The sequence below is a fragment of the Vidua chalybeata genome, chromosome 3 (genome assembly GCF_026979565.1).
Source record: "Vidua chalybeata isolate OUT-0048 chromosome 3, bVidCha1 merged haplotype, whole genome shotgun sequence".
NCBI lineage: Eukaryota > Metazoa > Chordata > Aves > Passeriformes > Viduidae > Vidua > Vidua chalybeata.
Genome location: NC_071532.1, coordinates 21,532,874 through 21,559,805, shown reverse-complemented (window position 1 = coordinate 21,559,805; position 26,932 = coordinate 21,532,874). Strand labels below are relative to the sequence as shown.

General features: G+C 44.3%; 2 protein-coding genes across 3 annotated transcripts in view; one reads left to right on the top strand and one right to left on the bottom strand.

Moving 5' to 3' along the window:
* Positions 1-1,025, bottom strand: part of CAPN8 (calpain 8) — a 29,542-nt gene extending 28,517 nt beyond the window's left edge. Inside the window, 1 exon segment of the mRNA XM_053937858.1 lies at positions 789-1,025. Within this exon segment, the coding sequence (XP_053793833.1) occupies positions 789-1,025 (237 nt within the window).
* A 15,265-nt stretch (positions 1,026-16,290) lies between these two features.
* Positions 16,291-24,993, top strand: LOC128785697 (calpain-2 catalytic subunit-like). 2 transcript variants are annotated; one of them, XM_053938469.1, is made up of 9 exons: positions 16,291-16,361; positions 16,644-16,680; positions 17,307-17,372; positions 17,880-17,937; positions 18,861-18,925; positions 20,055-20,123; positions 20,462-20,540; positions 20,750-20,866; positions 21,975-24,993. In XM_053938469.1, exons 1-9 carry the CDS (start codon positions 16,339-16,341, stop codon positions 22,034-22,036), a joined length of 576 nt encoding a protein of 191 aa, XP_053794444.1. In that variant the 5' UTR covers positions 16,291-16,338; the 3' UTR covers positions 22,037-24,993. The 2 variants fall into 2 exon arrangements, with proteins under 2 accessions (XP_053794444.1, XP_053794445.1); XM_053938470.1 differs by lacking the exon at positions 20,750-20,866.
* Positions 24,994-26,932: the final 1,939 nt, after the last annotated feature.

Here is a 26,932-nt window from a genome sequence, read left to right as displayed (position 1 = left end):
AATAATAAAGTCCAAAGTCTTGAAATTTTCTGTTCTTCTCATTCTCCTTTCCTCCACCAGATGGAGGTAATTAATTTGGGGGGGAGGAATCCCCATTTTTAAAAATATTTCTTGATGCTGCAAAATTACAAAGGTGAAGTAAGTGGGGACAGAAATAAATGACTGAAAAATGAGAGTGCAGAAAAATCTCTGAAGCCCTGATTTTGTAACTTTAAAAAATTGTCATCTAATCTTTGCTGATGAAAATTACTTTCTTAGAATCACAGGCCATTTCTAGAATATACGTATTTAGGTAATAACATTTCCAGTCAGTTGCTATTTAACTGCTACAGGCTGCTTGAAGTGAGGCAGAGGATTTTATTTAGGTATTAGCCTGATTTCCTGAGGCGCACAGTGGCAAGACCTCAGTATGGGTGCTGGTACAAATGATAGTCAGTGACTCCTGGGGTGGCCCATGGTCTGGTGGGGCTTTTGCATCCACCTCTGGGTTGCACCCTGGACTTGTAGCTCTCTGGAGTTGGGATGGACCGAAGGAAAGCAGGTTGCCAAGAAGCAGGTGCCCATGAAGCAGTTACAGGATTCCCTGCTTTATAATGGGCTTAGAAGATGGTGATTCCTTTTCCCATGCCCTGTCCAACTTTGCTTCTGCCGTGGAAGTAAAGCAAGATGAAATTAAGAGAAAAATACCTACAGGAACAGTGATTATTCAGCTCACCAGTGATTTAACCTGGATGTTCAGTTGGGCTTTGGTTAGGTTTGAACCCGGTGAAATAAGAGAGCACTCTTACCGTGGGGCGCTTCCAGATTATCCCCTGAGTTTTGAAGGAATACAGTCCCAGGTCCTGGTAGCCCAGAGTAGAAGGACAGGCTGGGAACTCTTCATCCTTGAACAGTGTGCCAGTCTGCAGGCACTGCTGCTTCAGGGCTTCATAGTCCTGCTTCAAACACTTGATGGCATTCCTGTTGGATCCGAGCCCGTCTGCTGCTGCTCGTTCTTGGCAGAGTCTCGCTGCGACTCTGGACATGCTGCCCACCCCGCCAGCGCCTGCTGCAGCTCTGCCTTTGCCTCCGGGGCAAAGAGAGGAGGTGAATATGGGCAGGCAGCAGGTGGAGCCAAGGACTGCCCCAAGTGCTCCAGCAGCCCTGGAGGGAGGAGGCACCAGGAGAGCAAACATGTACTGGGGAGACGGGCGGCAGCCACAGCCATGCCACAAAGGCTGGGATCATGGCCACTGCCCGCTGCAGTGGGCCACTGCCCGCTGCAGGAAATAATGGTATTTCCTCTTTTTGCTGTCCCTTTTTAAATTACTCTTTTAGCAAGAAGCCAGGGAGAACTTTTTGCAGGCACACCTGTTAACAGATGGAAAGAGACTGTGTGTATTCCAAGTGCTGAAAGTCAGGTTTAAGGATCAGTCCTTTAAAAATTCAGGTGAAGATGTTTCAAAACTCCTTTCCTCCTTCTGAAATGGGACTCTATGCTTTTGGAGGGTCATACAGCCACAAAACCTGGAGCTGGATATCTATTGCTACAGCTTACATGCCTATGGAGATGCCATGGAGTTTTAAAGCTAGGGAAAATGAAAACCAGTTCTGGCTTTAATGACAAATTTTCTTAAAAACACCCCCTTTTGTACTCTCAAAGCAGTATGAATTTATAATTTAATTTATTAGCAACAAGAGATGTGAAATTGAGAGAGCTAGAGCTGGCCACTTGCAGAGGGCAAGGATACAACCAAGGAGCATGACCTAGGCCAAAAATGTGAAATTGTTTCACCAGATAGGAGTGAAGCTGCTAAACCCTGCTACCCCTCTCCAGTGTCACCTTGGGCAGAAGTCACTAAAACGCCCCCATCTATAAGAACAGGGTGTGGTCTCAGCTAGTGAGAGATTACCCATCATATTTACAGTCTTCTGGTGGTGTTTCCTGCATATAAAATCTTCACAGGCAGAAAACAAAGAAAGCCTTGGGTGCAAAAGGCTTTATAGACCTTAGGAAATAGTGGTTCCTCTTCTTGTAGAAGAAGAACTCCATTTCTACCCTAGCAACCCCATTTTGTACTGACACAGGTGTCCATGCCTCCCTGGCAAGGTGGCTGCCTTTGTAGGTTTAGGAACTGAAGGAGGAAATATTTTCCATGGAGCACAGGTGCTCTCTGCTGTCATCCTGTGTAATGGCTGGGATTCCCCAGCAGAGCCACCACATGTCCAGCTGAGAGCTGGGTAAACAGTAACTTTGTTTGCCAAGGAGCATGTTTGATGACTACCTCTAGGTAAATTTAGACAGAAGGTGTGGGGAAGGGAAGAGAGAATTTTTAAGGAATGAAACTGATGAGATAAAGAATCCAAACAGAGGCTAGCTGGGTTGCTTGTCCACAAATATTTGAAGAGAGTGAATGCAGAGGAGGAAACAAAATTACTTGGTCAGTTCCAGGCAGTGAAGGCTGGGCTGAGGGAATTAATATATCAGTTACCTCAAAATTAAACCAATTCTGTTGAAATTGAGTAAAGAAAAAGAGTGGCCAGCACTTTATCCCCGTTGCATTTCAGTACTTGCAGGCATGTCTGTGTACCAAAACAGAGTGAGGAGTGGAATGACAAAAGGTTGAGGGGAGGGTTTTTTCTTTCCAGGGTGGATTTGTTTTCCTACTAAAAAGACCCCTAAGTACCTACTTAGGGGTACCACTTTCTTTGCTCATAAGGCAGAATACTGCTTTCTTCTCCCACCCTGCATCAGCACCTTGTGCTGAAACGTCCTCTGTTCCTGTGGTCTGGAGAAATGCTCCCACGTTGCTGTGATTGCTGTAAGCTGCAAGTTTGGCAACGTTGTTCATGGAAAAGCAGGGTGTCCCAGAAATTGGAAAAGGTCATTTTGAACAAATGGAATATCCTGTTTTCCATGTACTTTTTGAGACATACACTTGATATGCTGTGTGCTCTGTAACACCAGTTGCCACTTTCAGGAATGGACATGAAATCTTGCAATATCAATGAGGATTAATTTGGCAGGCTTTGGTCCATATCCCTGCACTTCATTGCATCCCATGCCTTTTCATAGCTTTCACTTCGGCAAAGATTTTTAAAATTTATTTTCAGTATCCATGCATTTTTATTAATATCATTCCCTCAATATTCTGTCTTCCTCCTTGATTTTCCCCCCTGATTTTTTAATGTCTGTGAGGCTAGTTTTGGCATGTTTTAGTCCTTTCCACTGCAACTGATTTAATCTCAGTCCATTTACTTGCAGTCACTTAATTTCAAAAATTTCTTTTTTTTTTTTTTCAATTGCAATTCATTTGATTATATCTCCTTTCCAGGGTGGTTGTAAGGTTTATTTTTCTGTTTCCAAGATTTCACTGAGGATCAATATGGCAAGCTTTAGTCCATATCCCTGCACTACATGACAGCCCATGCCTTTTGATGATTTTCATTTTGGCAAAACTTAATTTTTTTTTTTTCAGTAAGCATGCCAATCCATTCATATCTTCCACTCAGTGTTCTGTCTTCCTCCTTGGTTTTTTCCCCGACTTTTGCAGCATCTGTGAGGTTAGTTTTGGCATGTTTTGGTCCTTTTCTCTGCACCTCATTTCCTCCCAGACCATCTTCTTGTAGTCATTAAATTGCCAAAGTTTTTGTTTTGTTTTGTTTTGTTTTCCCTCAATTGTATTTCATTTGATCATATCTCCTTCTCCTTCCCAGAGTGTTTCTAAGGCTCTTTTTCTCTTTTCAAGATTTCATTTCCTTTCCTGAAATTGCTATTTCAACGGGGATCAATTTGGCATGCTTTGGTCCATATCTCTGCACTTCAAGGTATCCCATGCCATTTGATTTTCACATTCAGGAAAGGAAACAAAATCTTGAAAACAGAAAAGAAAGACTTACAAACACTCTGGAAAGGAGATATCAAATGAAATGCTATTAAAAAAAAAAAAAAGAAAACGAAATTGGGAAATTTAGTGACTACACGTAAATGGACCAGAATTGACTCGCAGTAGAAAGGACCAAAACATGCCAAAACTAACCTCACAGATGTTGCAAAATTGGGGAAAACAATCAAGGAGGAAGACAGAACATTGAGGGGAAGACGGGAGTGAAATGGCATGGATACTGAAAAAAAAAAATCTTTGTCAAAGTGAAATCCATCCAAAGGCACGGGATGCCATGAAGTGCAGGGATATGGACCAAAGCATGCCAAATTGATCCCCATTGAAATCACAAGATTTTTTTCCTTTCCTGAAAGGAAGAGGTGAGCAGGCTCTGCAGGGTGAACCTTTGTTCATCACCAGAGTGTAACAGGGAAAGACAGACGGAAGAAATGGGAAAAGATGGAAGGTAGGAGCACCTCCCCTCTGGAGACAGCCTGAAAGAACATGGGTTTTTCAGTCTAGAGAAGAAAAGGCTCCAGGAAGATCTTATAACACCTTTCAGTTCCTAAAGGCAGCTACCAGAAAGGTGGAGAGGGAATTTTTACAGGGTTTGTAGTGATAAGACAAATGGGAATGTATCTTCAGACTGACAGAGGGGAGGTTCAGATGAAACATTAAGTAGAAATTTTTCACTGTAAGGATGGTGATGCTCTGGAAGAGGTTTCCCAGAGAAGCTGTGGATGTCTCATCCCTGAAGTGTTCAAGGCCAGGTTGGACGAGCCTTTGGGCACCTTGTTCTAGTGAAAGGTGCCCCTGCCCATGGTAGGGGGGTTGAAACAAGATGATATTTAGGGTCCCTTCCAGCACAAACCATTCTATAATTCTATAATACAATCAGATTTTAATAATGAATTCCAGTTTTTATATTTGGAAAGAGGCTGAGGACAGCCCTTTTCTCTGGGTGAGGCTTGGACCAGGTGGCCACCCAGTGTGCCCACCACAACTATTTGATTCCAGTGATTTGTCACAGCACTTCAAATCCATTTTCCAAGCTTGATTAGCAGCAGCATGATTTATTTTGTGTAGAATGTGATACACAAGCACCATCTAGAGGATATAAAGGAGATGATAATGACTGTAGTGGACTACAGCAACAGCTGACAGCTGTACTATAGGAGGAAAAATTTTTAAGGTTCCCCATGACTCAAATACTGCTGCTGAAGTGGCATTAACCCCTAGAGTTCATAGTTATAACAATTATTCTGACTTTTGTTGCCTCTGGGATTTGCATATTTTTGCCTGGCTCTTCTTGCTTTCCTTTCCCTCTCCCCCTTTCTTGATGATAGCAAGAGGATGAGGGGGAATAAAGAAGAACCAATTAAACCAGAAAAATGTATCACCTGAATTTCAAAGAAGAGACTGAAAACTCCATGCAGTCAGGACGGTTCTGTATATGGGGAAATCTTTAGAAGAAAATAACTGCCAATTACCCAGCAGTGTCAGATACGTTTCTGATATAGTGCATTAGAGAGAAATAAGAGGATTCTTCTGTACTGCATCACTTGGCTGGTGAGGATTAAATCTGCTTCACTGTACTGTAGACCCTGCAGCACAAAAACAGATCGGTTTCATTCTCACCCTATTACTGTGAAAATGGAATGACTATCAATAGGAAGACCATTGGGAGCTATGAAAGTTCCTAAATGTTTGTCTCTAAGATTATCATTTTAGAGGTTGCAATATTTTATCTGCGTGTTTGGGGAGGGAAGGGTTGCTACAAGAATCCTGGCAGTTTCCCTCTTGGGAAACACATCTAAAATTAGCTCTGATACTGCTTGGTTGTTTTATAAAAGCCATTAAATTGTTGGTGCCTGAGGAGGAGGAAGATGATATCCTGCAGAGGTAATGCCTGCATCCTACTTGTGAAGCTCCACAACATGAGTTGGGCTGATCCAGAATGATGGTTCAGCACTGGGAAGGAAGCTGGGAAGGATAGTTGGATTTTGCAGGATGACTCAGGTCTTTCTGACACCTCACACTGAACTGGTCAGGGCTGGAGCCAGCTTGTGATATTGGGGAAACTCAGTACCTCTCCAGATCCCAGCCTCAGACAGGAAAGCAATTCCCTTCCTCATGAAACATCACTTCTGCTACTGCAAGCCTCTTCACCTGGGAAACCACCCTCATCCTAATCAGGAGGGGGCAGTCCCTGGGAAGGAGAACAGGAGCCCAGAAGGTGCATGGGCCCATTCCTCCCTTCCTGAGCTGTTAGCCATTTGTTCCCCAGTATCCATGTACAGAGAAAGGACAGGGGAGCAAGAGAGAGGAGGGATGATGCAAAGCAGAGCAGCTCTAGGTTACTCACAATTACTGAGTGTGGACACAGGGAAGGAGAAACCCATCCTGCCTGAAACTCCATGCTGTAAATGGCAGCTGGATGCTCCTTATCAGGAGCCAAAATGAGCTGCTGCAGCAACAGCTGAAACCACTCACTTGCAAAACGTGAGTTGGTGACTTCTTTGAAGAGCTGTAGGTGTGCAGAGAGATTAAGAAGAAATCCGATTTCTTTTTCCTTCTGAAATTGCCTGGTTTTAGGGAGACAGAAGTGGGTAACTATTGGTGGAACTGCTACTTTCACTTAAGAGCATTACACTGGTCTCATAGTCAAATGGAAATCACCTATTTCTTTAAAGAAAATGGGCATATTGTGTGAGTATGTAGAAAATTAAGGAATTGGCTGGCGTAGTGCTCAAAAGAACTTCCTTCCCTCAAACTGTAGACTCCCATCCACATCTGATGCTGGGCTGGAAGTGGAAGCAGTTGACTTACCTGACTGCAGAGAGTTTGTGGGCAGGGACTGTTCAGATGGCTGCTGGGACAGCCAACTTCCCAGATAACAAGAGAAATTCTGTATTACACCAATATATCCTTGTCCTGTCATTAACCACATGGGACAGCATGATCCCTATATGGGACCAACAGGTCCTAACAAGCCTGGCTGGAACATATACATCTTCCCTGCATTGCCCAGGTACCTCTCCCCCTGCTTAATTGAATCCTTGCTGGTTCAGTTTTTTTCTGGCTTTGTTCCTTTCTGTTTGGCTCAGTCTCAACCCTCATTACACCACAGAGACTCTAAGAAAACTCTGGTAGCTTTGACTGAGCAAAGCAGCCGTGTAAGAGTCTTGCACACACTTGGGCTTGATTGTTGTCCAGCAGAGGCTCTCAGCTGCAAGCAGATTCCAGTGTGGTCTGTGAGTACCATCTATGGGGCACATAAGAGATAGCTAAGAAAAGCAAAGTAATTATATGACAAATTTTCAACCCAGCTCAAACTTCTGCATCTGCTGGAAAATAGCTGGAGCAGAAGAGTTCACAAACCAAAACTGTGAGTGAAAACTGTTGCTTTGAACTGATTCTGGTTTCCTTTAACCCTGACTCCTGTAAAACCAGAAAAGTCTGACCTGTGGCAGCTGTACAGATTCGAGCCACTGCGTGGAGCCAAAGAAACACTTTTTGAGCAGCTCTGCGGCTTCCAGATCCCTCACACTAGGATGCAACACAGCCCACTGCCAGTTAAACTCCCAGGTGGTGAGGTGCTGCTGTCTCCTGGTCCAGGAGATGGCCTTGCCTGTGAGATAACTCAGCAGTGCTTAAGATACCTGAACAGCTGAGCAAAACCATCCTCCAGTGCCACTCTGTGTCCTGCTCGAGCTTCAGCACAGCCATGCTGGAGACCTTGGCTAAAAGCACACCCTCAACTGAGTGCATGTAACATTACTGGATCTGCTTCCAGCTTTCCACGTGTGATTGACTTCCCACGTGCTGCTAAAAATACCAATATTCCCTTTATAAAGAGAGCCTTTCTGACCCATAGGGGACAGGAGGCATCTTCAAAGCACAATGAAGTTGGACTTCCAGCTTTCCTGGAAGCTGGAAACCTTCCAGGTTTGGACAATCAGGTGGTATCAGGGCTGCTTTCTTGTGTGGCCATGATCAGGTGGTGCTCAGACCATTCATGTCTAACTTCAAAAAGATTTTGGGGGCCCCCTCTGCTACACTGGGAACTGAATGGGCAATGCTTAGCTCTTTTTCCTGTTTAATGGCAATGGCTTCCCATGAACTGTGCAAGTAGGACCTGTGCTGAGCTTAGAAGAGGAATAATAAATGATGAAAGTGCAAAACTAGCAAGCAAATGGACAGTGGTACACAATGGTTTGGAGCACCATGTACCAGCAATGAAGGAAAACTTCCCACCACATCTCAGCAAATGGTACTGCCAATAATTTTAGGTTCTTTAAGAATTTTTCAAGCCATAATGTTCATTTTAGACAGACTGGATGGCTCCAAACCACTGTTTCATGCATCCAGGACTTGGAAAACTCTGCAGAAAGAGGCGCCTGCCCTTCCAGGGCAACTGGGCAGCCACTGTGAGCAGTGGGTGCAGTATGAAGGGCTCCCAGCCTCTGTGTGCTGCCCAGGGAACACTGCCTGGCACCAGCACATCCTGAGTCAGACTTAAAATATGAAACAAATGGTTTGAATTCTCCCTCAGAGAGTTGCTGTTCTATGCGGGTGTCAGCAGCAGCATTTCAGCCATTCTTGGCAGCAACTCACTGCCAAAGCAGAGACACTCTCTCCCTCACACCATATGTGTGTGTGTTTCGGGGAAGCTTGGGGGACCTCACTGTGATTTGGGCTGTGCGGGGAGTGCAGGTGGGTCCACACCAGCAGTGGCAAAACATGTGCTGCGGCGACTACCAGCAAATCAAGCTGTAAGTGATCTCTGTTACTCTGTTACTTGCGATGTTCAAAGTTGTAACAAGGTGACAACACGGGTACAGACGTACCATAGTGGGATTTGAGCCGTGTTAGGTTTTACCTTCCTTTGTTTTTTTTTTTTTTTTTTTTTTTTTTTTGTTTGTTTTTTTTTTTGGTTGTTGTTGGTGTTGGGGGGGGTTTGTTGTTTGGTTTTTGGGCTTTTCCCCCCCCCTAAACTTAGAGAATTGATATGGATAGTTCTGGCCATTACACGGAAAATACCAACTTTTTTTTTAATTGATGCGTACATGTGGCAATAGGGGAGCCAGGGATGGCGCAGGTGTGAAGCTGATGAGGCGCCCAGTGAGGCAGAGATGCTTCTGCACGGGCTAACGAGCTGGAGGGACCGGGAGGGGAAGCTTCTCCGTCCGCGACTGCCGGGTCAGAGCGACTCGAGCCAAGCCGGGGGTGCGGCGGGGCTGAGCAGCGGCGTGGCACGCGGCGGAGGGCAGGGATGACGGGCGGGGCTGGGATGTGCCGTGCCGGGATGTTCTGTGCCGGGCCGGGCTGGGGCGGTGGCGGCGATAGCGGAGGCGCTGGCGAAGGAGGGGGCGGTGGCGGCGGGCGCGGGGCGGCACGGCCGCGCTGTGCCCTACCTGGGGCAGCACTTCGGGGCGCTGCGCCAGGAGTGCCTGCAGGAAGGGCGGCTCTCCCAGGACCCCTCCTTCCCCGCCGGCCCCACCGCCCTCGGCTACCGGGAGCTGGGGCCCCGCTCGCACAAGACACAGGGCGTCGTCTGGCGCAGACCCACGGTAGGGCGGCGGGGAAGGGGGGGGGGATCCCCAGTAGCATCATTCCACAGTATCACCCGGTTTCCTCCTTCCCTCACCCCCTAAATTTGGGTGGATTGAATCGTGCGGGGGCGGCGGGTCGGGGCGCGGCTGCCGAACGCGGTGCGAGCCCTCCCCGCACTGCAGAATCGCGGCGCGCCCGTTTCGGGCAGCTGCGGATGCTCAGGGCACCGGAGGCTCCGCTTTGCTCTGGGGACAGGCTGGCACCGTGACTTGCTCTGCCTGGAAAACAAACAAGTCAGAAAAGTTATTTTCCTCTCCATCCAGAACTCTCCGTGTGGACAAATCGCTTTGGGTAGCGCTTGGGGCTGTCTCTTCCGATAACTCTTTCCTTCAGCAGAGACATGAGCTGACCGCCGTGCGATTTATTCCCGAAGCAGCCCTGCCAGCCATGGGAGCCATGGGGTCAGGTGTACTCCGGGGTGCCTCCAGGCACTTCTGAAAGGCCTTGGTGTAGTCAGTAGTGGGGAGGTAATGGCAGAGCAGTGTGTGCACATGTGCGAAAACGCAGTGCACCTTCTGGCGCGTCCCGTGAAGTGAGCTGGCTGCACACGAGCTTTGGTCACCAGCTCCCGTTCTCACCGTGCTTGGTGTGTCTGGTGCCCGCACCCGCTCCTGCTCTGCTCAGTCTCTGTGGTGTTCATCTGCTGTGGTCAATGGTTTGGTTAATTTGCTGCAAGTGTGCCTTGTTTCCTGCCTCACCTGCAGCTATATGTAATGCAAGGCTTGTTTTGTTCCCAGGAGCTGTGTCCCAACCCCCAGTTCACAGCCAGCTGAGCCACTCGCACGGACATCTGCCAAGGGACCCTAGGTAAGGTGGGGGCAGAAAGCTGAGTTTTCCATGAGGTGCTGCCCCAGGGCACCATGGTTTATACACGGCTGTAACTCACTCCAATACCTCCTTTTGCATCCTACCACCTCCGTTCGTTTCAAATCAGACCTTTCTCACCTTTCCTTGGCATTTGCAGGTAGGGACCGTGTGTGTGGTTACTAGCCTTTCTGAGCTTTTCTGAGCCTTTCTGAGCACAGCCACCAAGCTGGGTTGCATACACTGGTTTACTGATGGTTTTGCTGATCATGGCCTGTTCCTTTCACATTCAATTCCATGTGCCTGAGAGCAGCCTGACTCATTTCTGCCTTTAACAGTCTGTTTGGAAGAGCAGTGGAGTGCATAGCAGGACTTCTCTTTCCCCAGTGGGAGAGAGTTCTGCTGGGCAGGAGGAATCTCCTGAGACCTGGGGAGATGTTGTAGAGAGAAAAGAAGTTGTATGGGGGATTCCCTGCTGGTCGCCAGCTCTCAAGGAAGACAAAACTGGAGTGTTTGAGGAGGGATGGGCCAGCCTGTGAGCCCTCTGCTTTTGCCAAGGCTTCTGCTCAGTTTGTGCAATGGCAACCCCTTGGTGGGGCTCTCCAGGGGCTGCAGGGAAGTGCCAGGGGACAGTGGGGAGCAAATGGCTTAGCCTGGCTGTGAGTGCACAGCTATCTCAGTCTGGAGGCCTCTCTCCTGCCTTGCCTGACAGAAGGGGTTTTAGGTGGAGGATGTCTGCAGAGATATGAGGAGAAGTAGTGAAGTGAAGTGAAGTGAAAGCAGTAGGCTCCTACTCCACAGCTGTAGTGAGAGGGGTTTGGATTAGATAGATAGTGTGGTTGAGGAACAGCTCTTGTGTAGGAAACATGACTGATATGAGCTGTGCTGTGCTGCTGAACTTGGCAAAGGAACCTAATTCTATTTGTTTGCTTTCAGATATTCACCACATTGCATCTCCTTAGTTTCTAGTGCCACTGCTGCTACTTGTGGGTTCATGTCCAAAAATGTAACAGAGCAGCTTATATTTTGTGCCTATGTTTTCATTCAGATGTTTTTTAGGTTAATGCTTTGACAACCAGATGCAATTTGTATTAAAAAATCCATGACAGTAAAAATACTTAGATTATGAACTCAGTTCTTCTTGTGCCTCAATATCATTGGTGATGTGGGTTAGACACTGCTGTGCCTTGCGTTGTTACCATGTCACCAGCTTCCTTCTTGTGCTCTTTCTCCACCCAATACCACATCTCCCACCATGACTATTTTGGCATGAAGCATGTCCCAGTGCTTAAACACATGTGCCAGACATCTGTTACCTCTTTTTATTGTGAAACTTTCTGGTAAGAAGTTCTTCAAATTGAAATTAAAATTTACTGTAATGCCATTTCAACTTCTGGCATTTCTGTAGAAATGCTGGTTTCTAGAGTCACTTAGTTGCTTTCTGGTTTTCCAGCTTTTCTCTGCTGATGCTGTGGCAGCAAGAGCATAGGAATGAAAGATTTGAAGCTCCTTTTTCAAGTTGTGAAATTGCTGTTGCTAATACCAAACTCTGTTTTTAAATTGATGAAAGCATTTGCTGCCCTAGTGATCTTTGGACCAGTCAGATGTTCTCAGGGGGTTGTATGGTATCACCAGAGGATATGAAGTGACTCACAGCTGGTATTTTTGTACCTCCTGACTACATCTGAATCAGAGGTTGTCAGTGTTCTTGTTTGTATCTCCTCTTTCACTGTCACTAAGTTCTGCAATGACTCTCCTGGCTGTCTTCTCATGAATCTGGGCAGGATTTTGGTCTTGTGTGACAACTGTTGATTAAAAATTAGATGCTTTTGATCTTATCTCTGTATAGCCACTGAGTTCCTAAGAGCCTGGATGGACTCTCTGCTCTTTCACACAATGGAGCTGGCAGATGCACTGTACAAATGCTTTCTTTTTTTTTTCCACTGCCTTATCTGACACCAGAATTTGTATTGATACATTTGCTTAAGCTTACATTTACTTGAACTTTGTATTTACTTTGAATGTTCATGTCCCATTACATTTTAGAACGTTAAAGGGAATATTTCATTGGAAGATGTCAGGTGCTTTTGGAAACCTGTATTTTTATTATGCTGTTTCTTTTCTATAGGAAGCTTTTGTAGACTCATTTATCCCCCAAAAGGCTTGATCAAAAAGCAATAGACCTGTGCCCATGGGGAGTTTCACTGCTGTTGCTGAGCCCTTCAGAACATCTGGGAGTATTGCAGGGAAGATGGGGCATCCAGAGCACATGGACCCATCACATCTGCATGGCAGCTTCTTGGCAGGGAATGTGTAACCAAACAGCTCAGCTAATGAGCAGGGTTTCTTTTAGCTCAGTAGTCTTTGGCCAGGTGCATAAATTTGTTTAACTGCTTTTGACCTGGACTATAAGAAACTGTGATCCATATAAGACAAAGCTGATCATCAGTGCAGAAAATTTGCAGACACCAAATTCTGCCCCTTAGGATTTGGATTATCCTTTATTCTGGCCTTGTGAGTTTTTTTTTGGTTTTGGTCTGTCATTTTGGGTTTTTTCCCTTAGGAGAAACTTTTGAAGGAGAGTATTTGGAGTTGGTTTTTCAGTATCAGATCTGCAAAGTCAGTGATGGTATTTGGCTCCAAATGGCAGCACATGGGATGGGGTGACTCATTACAAATGAGAGGAGGTTCCAAAGCCAGAGAAGCCTTCACCTTTAGCCACCTTTTTTTGGAGTGGATGTCACCATGGTATCACAACACTGGGGTGTAAACAGCACAGGATCTCCCAGCTGCTGTTTGGATGCAGGTGTATCCTCATCACGTAACAAATGTGTGAAAAAATAACAAATTGAATAGGTTGAATTTCGAAAATCAGACCCTTGGTTTTCTCATGCTGACAGCCACTCTACTGCCACAGCCTCGTGTTTGTAACCAGAAAATGTTCTGGAGTGCTGTGGTATTAATATAAATGCATTCAGTAGCTGTTCATCTAAGACTGTTTTAAAATAATGATGAGTTTTCCATTTTTCCTCCTACCCCATACTCTTACATGAGCTGTGCAGTGACCAGAGGAGCTGCCTTTTGCTTACAGCCCTTCAGGCATTTGATGGGTGTGTTTTGTCTGCCTTTTCTTTCCAGAATGGCTAATTTTAAGCCCTCATGGTTATTTATGCTTGCCTTGCAATTACTTTATTTTTTCCCCAATGTTCTTGTTAAAGCTGAAGATTAGGTAAATGAAGAAATGGGTATATGGAAATAACAAGTAAAACATTGAAAGCAGGAAAAAGTAAACATGACAGGACAAAAAATAGCACTTCTTGTTAATATATGTTATAGATAAACTCACAGCCTGAGAATATTCCCTTTTCTGATAACTTTGTCCTGCCTTTTGTTCATTTACAAAAATTATTTATGATGAATGTAGCCTTGCTAACACTCTTTTCATGCTCTAAGCAACCTGTCTGTCAGCCTCTCTTTGGGCTTTCCTTCCCTATCTAAGAAAAATCACTGTCAAGAACCTTGCAGAAGCACCAGTTCTGGATGTTCAGGCTATTTGGTAAAGACCCTGCTCAAGCTTACTTAGTGCTAAAATTCCAGGTATAAACATGAGATCTGTTCTCATCCAGAGTCTGAATTATCAGGTGTGCTTTTAGTGATGGCTGTTCACAAAGGTAGAGATTATATCCTGGCTGTTGGGCCCCTTTAAGTGTGGAAACCAAAGGCTGTCTCCCATATATGCTGCAGCTGCCTTTAAACCTCAAGACCTTGCCCAGAGTTGTCAGAGTTAAGATTTGTGTTTGACTCCAAACCAGTATAAAGTTCAACAGAGATTTTACAACAGGCTGTAATTTTAGTGTGCCTTGATGAGACAGCTAGAAAATAAAGGAAATTCTTTATAAATTCTGTTTGTGGGCTTGGAGGTCCTCTGGAGGGTGTTTCTCCTTGAATTTCCATGCTTCTTATCTCCAGGGGAAGCATGACTCAAAGATGTATTACAGCACTGAAGTGTATGTTCATCATCTGGAGGCCTGATCAGCTTCTTGACCAAGCCTTCCTGAGCTGCTGTGGCCATTTGAGTGGTTCATTTGTTCTTCCTGTGCTGCTCCCTGCCTGTCCAGCCCCTGCCCTGGGTATGGAATAGAAATACTACTATTTCTTGGGAAGAATGATGTGACAGCTGCCCTCTGAGCCAGACTTTTTCCTCTTGGCCCTGTCTTTCCCAGCAAACACCTTTGCAGTACATAGTGCTACCTCTGGATGCAGCTTTCAGGGAAGAGGGTCTCAGCTCCTTGAAGGAGGAGACACCATTTTGTGAGAGGAGTCACCATTTTGCAAAGTGGATGTTCTGTGACAGAGTAGGGAGGGGAATTTCATCATTGCTTCATAGTCTGTCACAGGAGAATAGCAAGGTGACTTTCTTGTTTAAAAACTTCTCTGACAAGCTGATTTTTCCATTGCAGTACAAGCAGCCAGAGGCAGGGCTGAAGGGGAAGTTTTATGTTCAGTTCTTCCCCACCAGATTGTGAAGCAGTATAAGCACCTTAAGTTTTAAAATTATTCTGCAATTTCACCTCTTCCACCTTTCCTGAGATGTGAAAAGATGTGTAGGACAGATGTATTTCTCAGAGCTGCTCCTGGGGGTCAGCTGTGCCAAGTGCTGGCAGCCTGGAGGGAGATGCAGGTTGTCCATGTTCCTGCTGGTGTTGTCTGAGCAGTGGTGGATTTGGGCCCGAGGGTGCACCTCGAGGTCTGCTTTGGAGTTCATTCACTCTGAGACTTTGTCCCATTTGGATCCCAGCTTCTCACCCATAAGCTTTTGTGCCTTTTCCCATGGGAGAGAGGTGGCTGTGTAGGGACTGCTGCTTTGCTGGCCTCTGGCTTGCTGACAGCTGTGGCAGGTTCACACACTGAAGCTGCAATCCTGCAGGGCTCCTTTGTGGGATCTCATGCACAATACCGACTGCCCTCTGTTCACAAAGCAAGGGAACAGTGGATCTGGGGATGGTAACAAGGAGTTTTGTGTTGGGCTGCGGCAGTCAGGGGATCATCTGGTTCTGTAAATCTCTGACCACCTTGCTAATGAGCTGCAGGAGGCCCATGGCTGAGCAGAAAGGTGACTGCTCTGGTAAAGTAAAACTGGGCTCTGAAAAGAATTACAGAAAGTAGAGGTGTAATGTTTATAGATCTGAGGTCTCTTCCTCTCTCTGCATGGCAAGAGATGGTGTGGAAAAACACTGTCCAGGCAGCCTGTGGTGTGCAGGACTAGTGTGTGTTGGCTCCATCCCAGGAAGATGAGGAAGTGTGTGGGACTGGGAAACAGTGGCTGCCTTCAGGCCTTTCCTGGCTCTCCAGTGACTGTGCTGGAGATCAGACATGGGACTAAAGAGAGAGGCCTCAAGCATGAGCCTCCAGAGATGTGTGAGGTGAAAGGAGCTCCTGTTTGCAGGGAGGCTGGCAAGAGACCTTAAAGAGAGCTTGCCCGCAGGACAGGTCTCTGGATAGCAAGGAACATGTTTATTAAACATGGAGAAGGGAAAAGAATGCAGCCTATGCCTGAGAAAACACCTTTGAGGAAAAATTGCACCCTTAAGTACCTGTGTGTGCCCACACAGGCTCTTTGCTCTTTGCCTTTTCTCTGTGCTTCTTCCTATCATACAGACACTCAATTGAATATTAGGTTTTCCTTCAAACAGTGCCAGAATGGGTGATCACTGTGGTGGGAGGTCAGAAAAGGCCTGCTTTGATTTTTTTTTTTTATAACTTTGGTCTTGAGGAAACACTTGTCTGGATCTGGAGGGTATTTGATCTGTCTCAGAGATAAAGTGATGGGAGGGATCGTCCTATCCCAGCTGAGGGAACTGAATTGGTTATAATGCACAATCCTGATACAGTGCAACAAACTAAAGTTTGAACAACGAACACTGTCTTGTTTTTTTTTGTTTTCCTTTTCTTTTTACAGGGGACTGTTGGCTCTTGGCAGCCATTGCTCCTCTCACCCAGAATGAAGAAATTCTGGCCTGTGTTGTTCCCAAAGACCAGAGCTTCCAGGATAAATATGCAGGAATTTTCCACTTCCAGGTATGTGGAAATAGCCTTTTCCCCTTAGTGCTATTGGGCAGGAGCCAGTGTGGCTGTCTATGTATGTGAGACGTCTCCTGGCATGGCTTTGTGGGATGTCAAAGAGCCAGTCAGAAAAAATGAGACATCTTTTTAGATGGGGTGGAAGGAACAAGGCCATTAATCAAAGATTTGGGAGCAGGGGCTACCATTGTGGTCCTTCCTCCCTAAGCAGAGCCAGCTGAGTATGTGCATCCCTGAACAGGGTGGGTGATTTTAATATTGATTTCTTTCTCTTTCTAGGGTGATAGATGATGAAATTGAAGGCAATTTTGATGAGGTACATCAAATTAAATGTTTTAAATTGAGATAATTCTGTTGTAAGGGAGGCTTGGAGTGCCTTTTCCCTGTGCAGGGTGATGTTTTCTATAGGCATTTTCAAGAAATGTCCCACTTTGGGAAAATGGGAAAAGGTCTTTCAATATCCATTGCTGGGTGTCAAGCAAATGGAAATATCATCAGGAATCTAATGGAAACAAGTGTTGTCCTTTATCTAGAACTTGGACTTCCCAGGCAGAGGTATACTCTCAAGAGTAACTGGAGCCACAGGAAATTCCCTTTGTTCTCCAGGAATCCAGGAGAGCCGCTTTCAGCAGCAGGGCTGTTTCTGCATGTAATGCTGTTTCCAGGAGTAAATAGTGGCTCACCATATGTTTAGTCTTGCTGGAGCTGGGAATGCTTTGCTTACTAATGCAGCTACCTCGTGTGTAGTGGGTGTTTTTTCCAGCATTTACAATGCCAGTATTTTGAGGTGCCCCTGAAAATAAAACTGAATAAAATCATAGTAAAAAACACTGTACCTTCAACCTTGTAATTTGAATTTTTTATTAAGGGCAAGGAAATGCATTAAGTCTTTCTCAGGCAGAAACTTTTCCCCTTTTGACATTCTCTGTTTCTGTCTTTTAGACTGAGATCAGTGAAGATGACATTGAATCCAGCTTTAAAAAGCTTTTTGGCCAGCTAGCAAGAAGTGTGAGTAATTTTCTGGTAATATCTTACTGGCATCATGGTGAATGGGCAAGAGAGATGCCTCCCCCAGGACAGAGTTTAATTCCTGTGCAGAGTCAGCTCTCAAGTGTGAGCACAATTGTGCATCCCAGAACCTGTGCAGTCACCCACCTGCTTCCATAGCGGATTTGGGAGCACTCCTGGTGAACAATGTCTGCTCCTTTTGAACTGTAGGCTCGACTTTTATCTCTGCAGGGCCTGAATTCTGTCCCTGGGCAGAGCATTTGGCTGGGCTGGGCTTCTCCCCAGGCTGCTCTTGCCTTGGACACACCTTGCTGCTGGATGTGCTAATCTCTGGAAATTGATGGTGCTCCTGGGAATGGGAGGTGGGGAGAGCTTCTCACTTGCTTCCATTCAAGGGAACTGAACTCCAAGGGGTGTTAGAAATTGGCCAACTTGCCCAAAGGAATCAGAAGCTGCAGATGGTGTCTGCAGCTCATGGTGGAAAATTTGTTTTCGTCTTTTCCACAGGATGCAGAGACTTCCGCCTTCAAACTGCACAGCACCTTGAATAAAATCCTGGCTAAACGTGAGTGCCTTCCTCCACCAGCAGCTTCAGATGGCCACCAGCAGGTTTCTACTGTGGCCATGGGAGCACAGAGGGCACCACTGACCTGGGCAGGGACAGAGCCTGGGCTCTGCCCCAGACATGCTGCTTGGTTCTCCATATGGTCACGACCACGTGCTCTTCTCTGCTGCTTCAGGGGGTTGCAGAAACGCTGAGGCCGTGCCAGCCCAGAAGGTGTTTCACAGGATGTGTGCTTTGGCAGGGTACAAATGGGTGTCTTTTATCCCAGCATCTGCCACTGGGAATTGGCTGCCAGGAAGATGGATGGATTCGAATAACCCTTGATAATAAGCAAGAGAGATATTGCTGCTGTTTTAGTATTGAACCACCCAGGAGTGATTCAAGCAGTAGCCCAGCCAATGGTCTGGGGTGTCCCTAAGGAGGAGGAGAAACTTTGAAACTCTGAGCTTCTTTTTCTCAAGAAACAAGTGCTTGGAGAAATAGTTGTCTCTTTAATTTCCAAAGTGAAATCTTATCAGATGGTCAGGACTGTGGTGTATGTTTGTGTGCAGCAGCCAGTAATCAGCAATGGGCTGTTGCTGGCTACCAAGCTTGGCTTCATGTTCAACCTTTCATGAAGCCACTTTCTGCTGACCTCCATAAGGTAGAAGTCCACATTGTCCATAGAAGTCCACTTTGCAGGCAGGCAGTAAGAGCAGGAAAGCTTTTGTCTCTGTCTCTTGCTCCTGCAGCACGCCTACAAACCAGACTACTCAGGCTGTTTGCTTGAGGACACATCCCAGCTCACTTGCACCCAAAGCCTCTTTGTCAGCCAAAAGGATGGCACCATTGGAAGCAAATAAAAGCTGGTTGGAGAGCTCATTTAGCAAGGTGCTGTGGTTCAGCATGCAGTGATAATCCTGCCTTTTGCTCTTTCTTTACAGGCCAAGATATTAAATCTGATGGCTTTAGTATTGAGACATGCAAAATAATGGTTGACCTGTTAGATGTGTCCTTTAAAGCTCTTCCTAGATGATATTCCCCTTCCTGTGCTGAAGCAGGCCAGCTGCCTTTGCTCCCTGGTGGGTCCATCCTGATGTACTAATGGCTCCTGAGGTGGAGAAGCTGGCTTTACCCTGATTCCCCTGAGAAAGCCACTCCCTTGTTGTTGTTGTTCACACGTGTGTTATCCCAAGTAATGGGAAAATCTATCAGACAAAGTCTGCTTGGAAGCCTTCCCAGCTGTTGGGTGTTCTGATCTAGCTGGGGACAAAGTGATGTTTGTGCTGGGAAAAGGCTCTCAGCATGGTCAGGATGGCCTTGGCTGTAGAGCTGTTTCACCTCTCTGTTATCTGGCTGGAATTGGTAAGAGCATCACAAAGCCATAGGGGGACTTAACAAATGGAAAATGAGGGAAACAAATACAGTGTTTTGTTTTGACATGCCATACAGAAAGCAGAGAGTATGCAGGATTTTAGGAGCTTTTACTCCCTAAGATACAGGCAAAACTGTAGGATGAAGGATCAGGTCTAAGAATAGTTGTGTTTGGCTTCTCTTTGCAGTGGGAGTTGAATTGTAGAGTTGGAAAAATGGAAAATTACCAACACAAGGTGATACTTTCCTATAATTTGGTGTGAAATACAGCAGTGCACAGGCACTCCTTGGCAGGTTTTGGGAGCAGTACCATGACCAGGTTCTTTTGTTAGCTGTTCGCTCAAGAGCTGAAGGTCTCCAAATAGGAGGCTTGGCTGTGGCTTTTCCTGTTTATAATCCAGACCCAGGACTTGTGCTCCAGTAACTGCAGTGTTGAACCCACTATGCAGAATAAAATGGAATCATCCTGGCTCGTTTATACTTGTAGTGGAAAGACAGAGACTTGCAGCGGGGGTGCAGAAAGAGCTTGTGAACTCGTCATGATTTAAATTAATGATCATAATGATTTAGAAAGAAATCTTGGACAACAATTGTGTATTCAGCAAGATGAGTCTGGAGAGAGGATGAGTCCTTCAGAGAGGACTTGAATCCCTCTCCTGTTTGCAATTTTTTTTTAGTCATAACTGCCCATGCAAGTAAACCCAGCGGAGGGAGAGGAAACCCCTTTTTCTTCCCTCTGAAGAAACTTCCTTAACTCAGAGAAGAATGATGGGAGTGGCAAACTGGGACTGAAGGAGTTCCACACCCTCTGGACAAAGATTCAGAAATACCAGGTGAGACGCAACCCCTTCGGGAGAACAATCACTCGTAGAAGTGGCTGTAGACTGATTTGTGCCATACAATGTGCACAGTCACCTTTCCCAAAGCAGGGACTGTGTGTCTGTAATCCCCCAGGTTTTGTCTTTATCTGCTCTGGCTACTGCATTAAAAAAACTTATTTTTAAAGCAACTTTTAGAACAAATGGATGTAAGTACCAAGTCCTTCAGATCAATGTTGCAAAGTTCTTTAAATAACACGCAGGCTGCATTTCAAAATATTTCACTTCTGCCAGAAACCAAACCATGCTCTGAATTATTGTCAAGGTTTCACTTTGGGTTTTGTGTTTTGCAGAAAATTTACAGAGAAATTGATGTGGATCGATCGGGTACCATGAACTCGTATGAGATGAGGAGGGCACTGGAAACAGCAGGTATTTATATTGATCTGTCTCTTCATAGGATTCCATCAGTTTCAAGCAGGGTTGAGAGATGCTCAGAGCCATACAGTCCCATCTTACTGAATTTTGGGCACTCTGGAGCCTTCCCCTCCTGCCACCACGCAAGATCAGGCATTTAATTTTGTACCCATGTTTACTCTTTGGAAATAGAGTCTTTTAAATCCTTGGCATTGTAATTTCAGGGTTCAAACTGAACTGCCAGTTACATCAGGTCATCGTGGCTCGTTTTGCTGATGAGGATCTCATCATTGACTTTGACAACTTGATGCGGTGTTTGATTCGGCTCGAAACCTTGTTCAGTGAGTACATGCTCAGTAACCAGACAGGGTCTGCTGCCTTGTGATTCCAGCAGGATAACTGTCCAGGCAGAACTGTCCAGAAGCCCAAGATAAGGTACTCAGACAAATTCAAACCTGAGATATTAATCTGGCTTCTCCTAGATCCAGGAATCAGTCTTTTAGGCCAGGCTGCTGAACTACAGCCAGTCCTCCCTGCAAACAACTCTATGTTGATTAAAAAATACTAGGTAACAATTAAAAATGTTCAGTCTGGCTCCTGCACAATGACTTTGGAGTGGCCCTTTCTGATTTGGCGTGTAGGCTGTTGTCAGGTTTTAGATTCTGGGACTAAATTCCTCATTGATCCTGAAGCACAAGGAAAGGGAAGACTTTCAAATTAGTTCCTGTATTTACCCTTGTCTGTCATCTCTTTACAACCATAGAAATGTGTAGAAAACTGGATACAGAAAAAAAGTGGGACAATAGAATTGAACCTTGTTAATGTAACTTCATTTCGCTCTAAAACATTTGTTTTTATTTTTGGGGGGAAAATGGTGGGGAGGGGAATGTAGAGTCTGTCCTGCTCCATTCTGACTGAGGATGGCTGGTTTTAAGTACTCACATTTGTGCTGGATTTATCTACCTTGTATTTGTAAGTAGCCTTAGAAAGGTTACCTTTTAAAAATGTACCTACATCACAACATATTCTCTAGCAGACACAGCTACTTGCACCAGAAGCCACTTTTGGTAAAAGCAGTAATTTTGGCTTCTTCCCTGCCTTTTCTATCAACAGAGCAAAATGTTGGTGCAGTTGTGTAGGCAAGACTGATGGTCTTGCTCATGTCTGCTTCTTTCTGCCCCATGTGTGCCCTGTAGAAAGGACTAGGTTTGGAGAAAAGTACCCTCCTACATGTGTTTGACTTCCTTATTACCTGAACATAACTTATTTCTGAACCTAAGAATCCCAAAACTCTGATTTAAATGAGATATAAATTTAAATCGCTCAGGAAAGAACCTAAAATTACTTCTGTAACAACAGGCTGACTATATGCTAGAAATGCAGCTCTGCTTGCTTGCTACAGGTCTTTTTACTAAATACAATCTTGTTTTCCTCTCTCTCTTGCTACAGTATCTGTGCTTTACTGTCATTTGAGCCACTGGCATCAGCCTGAGACCTCAACAAGAGCATGATCCGGTGAAGATAATCAAGCTATACAAGTAATATCCAAACATGAATGTGCCTTAACTTACACAAAGCAAGCAGACTTTGCATGCAATTGCAAGAAGAAAAGCATTCTACTTCCACAGAAGAACCTGCAACCTCATTTTTATGGGTCTGACAGTCGGTGCCTACTCTCATATAGCCTCTGGAAAAAGGCTGTAGCTTAGTATCAATCCTCAGTGCAAGTTTTGAAAACACTGCTTTGCTAATATCTTTGTATTTAAGGTGTTTTACAGGACTTCAGGAAGAAAAGCTCATTATAGCTTGACAGTCTGGTTTTAAAAAGTGCTTTTTGAATAACATCCTGCATATCTGAAATTAGTAAAGAGGTAGTATTGCATATCTAAACACCTGTACTCAGAGATAGGGGTTCCAAGCCCCAGCACTATCCTAGTGAAATATTCTTTAAAGAATTTGAGTAGCAAGTACATCTTTGATTGAAGTGAGCATTGAGGTGCCCAGAGCTGGAGGCTGCTGGTAACAAGATTCTTAGAGAAAGCCCGTGCTCCCAGGTGGAATCTTGAGTTCCTGTATCTTATTTATCTTCCTTTGAAATACAAGAAAGAATTTAATTTAAAAAAAAAAAAGTAGAAATAAAGTTTGCCAGACTGTTATTTCTGCTGAAAAAGCAATTTTTTTTCTTAGAGATTGATACTATATACGCCACACCCAGCCTGTTGAAAGCAGAGGCTGTGACTGTGAGCCAATTGCTGCTGCCTTTAGTTTCCCCACCTGAGGAACTGTGTCCTCCTTACAAACTATTTCTTCCTTATGAGCACCTTTTCAGAAAGCAGTAGGACTTACCTAGTAGCCTGCAGGGTGAGGCATTTTCTAAATACCCTTAAGGAATTATTTGCTCCTCCATTAAATACTGTTCAGTATCAAATTATTGCCAAATGGAGAGATAGAAAGGATAGCTCTATAGGAAAGGCTTTATTTGGAAAATACTTGTACCAAGTTGTGTTTTTACCTTAAGTATGTCCCTTAGCTTTTAAAGTTAACAATGTGTCACTAACAGACTCAGCTCAATTTTAAATGCAGCAAAACTACCTTGAATGGAGGGGGAGGAGGGGCTCAGTTTAATACAGAAAGTAGCTGAAAGTTAGTGTAACGTAGAACAACAGTGTGTCTTACTGGTAACTTTTCTAATAAAAATCACTATTAAAATACCCAGAGTTAAAGCTTAAGAGGAGACAAAAGTTTAATGGTGGAGTAAACAAGTAGAGTAAAAACAAGTACATTGCCAAAGACTACAGAAAGTTTCTACACTTAGTCTTCAAAGTATAAAATACAATAAATACATGAGGCTCTTTGTAAAAAGAGGAATCTAAAACTACATTTCTGTTACAGCACATGATATTTTGAATACATAGAATTTCTAAGGTGCTACTGCTTTTAAAAAAGTTATTGCTTAATGGATTGGTCATGTGGTTATCACTCTTCAGATGCACTTCAGTTTTTTTAGCTTATTTTAACAAACATTCTGCTTCCAGCAATAAGCAGTTGGGTGCTGTGCACATACTTCAATTTCTCCCATCTGGAAAAAGCCTCGGGATAAATTTGGACAAAGCCAAGTTGTCTGTTTCATGATGATTCCTTCAATGGCAAATTCAAAAGTATTTAATGCAGAAAAGAAGTGAGACTATCTTCTGCCTTGTTTGAAGACAACCGGGTGGGTACTTGAACATAATGGCTTGATTCGACCAAAGGCAGCAGCATTTCATTTGCTTGTAAGCATTATTTCATCTTGTACAATGCCCTCATCCATTTGCTCATGGATCAATCCTTCATTTGTTTTCAAAGCACATTTTTCATAGCTTTCAAATTACATTGTCATTGAAATAAGTCTCATGATATTGGAACCAACACAAAATGGACTTTTTTTGCTGTAAGTTATCCATGATTAGTACCTCAAGAATCTGGCTTCTGTACTATTTCATGCCAAGCTTCTTTGTCTAGGTTTAATCCTTGGATACAGCTGAAGGTAAAACAGAAATGAGGTTTAAAATTTTAGTACTTTAAAAGGTTACTTTTTTAAAAGAAAAAATAAAGGAAAACACCCCCCTCCCTTTGGTGCTACAATTCTAATGTAATCCATAGGAGCAAAAAGCATGCTTATAAAAAACATCCAGGGCACTGACAAATATGAATTTAGCATTTTTAGGCAAGCTTAAAAAATACCAACCATGTCAGTACAAAAGGAAGGTATTGAACCACACATAATTGAGTTCTTTCAGCTCTACCCAGATGGGTGGGCCAGGAAAAGCACATGGCTCTGTAAGTCAAGAGACTTCTGTGTTCAGTGAACTGTGGGATTGTTCCCTGTTTTATGAATGGGACCAGAGAGGTGAAGTCTGGTTTGCTTTTTCTCACCTATCAGCTTTTATGGCAGTATAGCTTTGGGCAAGCTGGAAACATCTGTCTGCAGAAGGACCACGGAAGTGGAGGAGCTTTGCTTTAGAGAGTGGAGGGGAGGTGGCCAGTTCCATGAGTGACCTGCCCAGCAGGAAATTGGTCCCTGCCAGCCTGTGGGCCCTAGGCTGTGTGCTGCTCACACAGCCTGGCTGTGGGAAACTAATTTGTAAAGAATTCTTAAAATTTGATAGAAAGCTCACATAGTCTTGTACATCTGTATGCAAACACTGAGATAAGGTGTGTTGATTTTGGAACTAGATTGAACTAGAAACAAGTTTCAACAAGTTTCAAAATATGGCCTTGCAAAAAGACTAGATATTTGAGAGAATTAGAACTGTGATAGATGCATTGTAGCAGGACTACATGGGGAAAAAATAGAGGTGGTTGGTGTTAGAAGTAATAGCAGCATTGTGCAGCAAAAGCTAATAGGCTGAAAAAAATGGTATTGTAACCAGGAAATTGGCTTCTGATGGAATGGTGTTGAGTTTTACATCTCTTGTGTCTCATTATTCATCAAGACTGATAATGGAATAAAATATTTTAAAATGCCTCTCGGTTACCCCATCTCTGTAAAAACTGGGAAAACCTGGCCACACGCACAGGGGTGCAGGGGACAACTGACAGGACACCGCTTGGGACAGCACACAGCAGGGACAAGGTGCCTGGGAAGCTGTTGGCTCCCACTTGGAAGGGCTTAGGGAACAGCTGCTGTTCTGAAAAGCATGGCCACTGGGATATGAAAATAGGAGGCTACACTTCATCCAGTTAGGAAAGATGAATCCTCCATGCTCTAAATGGCAATGCATGTCAACATCACAGCTTAAAGCTCTCCTTAAAGTTGCCCCCATCTCTCTTCAACCAGACTCTGGCTTTCTTCTTTTCTCAGTGATTAAGACAAGGCCAATGATTTCACCACAAGTCTGTCTCAGCCTGCTGTGATTTCACCACTCTTAGAGGGGAAGTCAGTCAGTTACAGTACCATAGCACCTGACAGTGTTCAAAAGACTCCCTTTGACAGTGTTGTCTTACTAGCTTAGGGAGCTGGGGAGTCACTAAGAAAGGTAGAGCATTGTTACTGTTACACTAAGATAAGGTGTGTTGATTTTGGAACTAGATTGAACTAGAAACAAATTTCATCAAGTTTCAAAATATGGCCTTGCAAAAAGACTAGATATTTGAGAGAATTAGAACTGTGATAGATGCATTGTAGCAGGACTATGTGGGGAAAAAAATAGGAAGCTGTTGGCTCACACTTGGAAGGGAGCCACCAGTAACCACTCAGTTACTGGTAATTTAATCCTTATTTTTATTCAGTACACCTGGCTGCAAAAGGATAAAGCAACTATGATAAAAATAAGAATATATTAATCTACCAAATGCTTTCATCTTTGGTGAAGATCATAGACTAGAATTCAGCTGCTATATTAAGAGGCCAGTAATTGCTTTGGAGAATCACCACAGGATATTTCAGTGGCAGCACTAGAACAACTGAACAGACACAGGAGTGTCACAGTTAATTAATAATGTGTAGTTTTCCCCAGAGATTCTGTGTGGGATTGTGTTGTGCTTACAAAGGTAAGTTTTGATCCCCAGTTTAAGCTGTGCTGCCTTGTACTTTTTTTTTTCTAGAAGCACAGATGTTCCTTGTGTTCTTACACACCTGTGCTCAGGCTCAAAGCACAAGCTTATGAACAAGCACTACATGCACAATTCACCACGGGGCAGGCAAAAATCAATTGCTCTCAATTTAGAAATGTTTACATTGGAGAGGGGAAAAACTGAGCAGGAGTAGTATGTTAGGCAGAATTTTACAGTACATGGTGTGTAGGCCTGACCTGGAAATGATACAGACATGAAAACTGATTTTGTATCAGATAGAGTCGCTCTGCAAAATCCAGCCAGTTTAAGAGTAAGGATTATCTGCATGAGGAAGGAGGCTCAGCCTCCTTCAAACATCATACATCAATCAGCTAAAATTCACAGGGATTAATTTTGGAGAACCTCTTATCTCCAGCACCAGGGCAACTAGAATTGCAGAAAAAATATTAATGGAATTTTTATGTATGTGTCCATCTGCCATTGTTTTCTAGCAACTCAGCAATGAGGAGAAATACAGAGACATAATTTAAAGTATCTTATTTGTACACTGTTGTTTTTAATAAAAGGCAATACAAAAGGTGATGAGAGAAGGAGAGGTTATTCATGTAAGGCCTCGGACATATGGTTAAAGGTTACTTAAAAAGCACAGGAGAAAACAAAGATCTGCCTTTACTGAGCAATGTAATTTGTTTCCCAGCACTAGAAAAAAAAATAACCTAGATTTTTGCAGTGTTTATCTCCTTGGATCAAAAGGTGCCCTGTATACACAGGGAAGGACTCATGACTCACTCTTCATGCAAGTTTCAGTTCTGAAGGCCTTTTGTGCCAGTACATCACTTTTTTGAAACAGG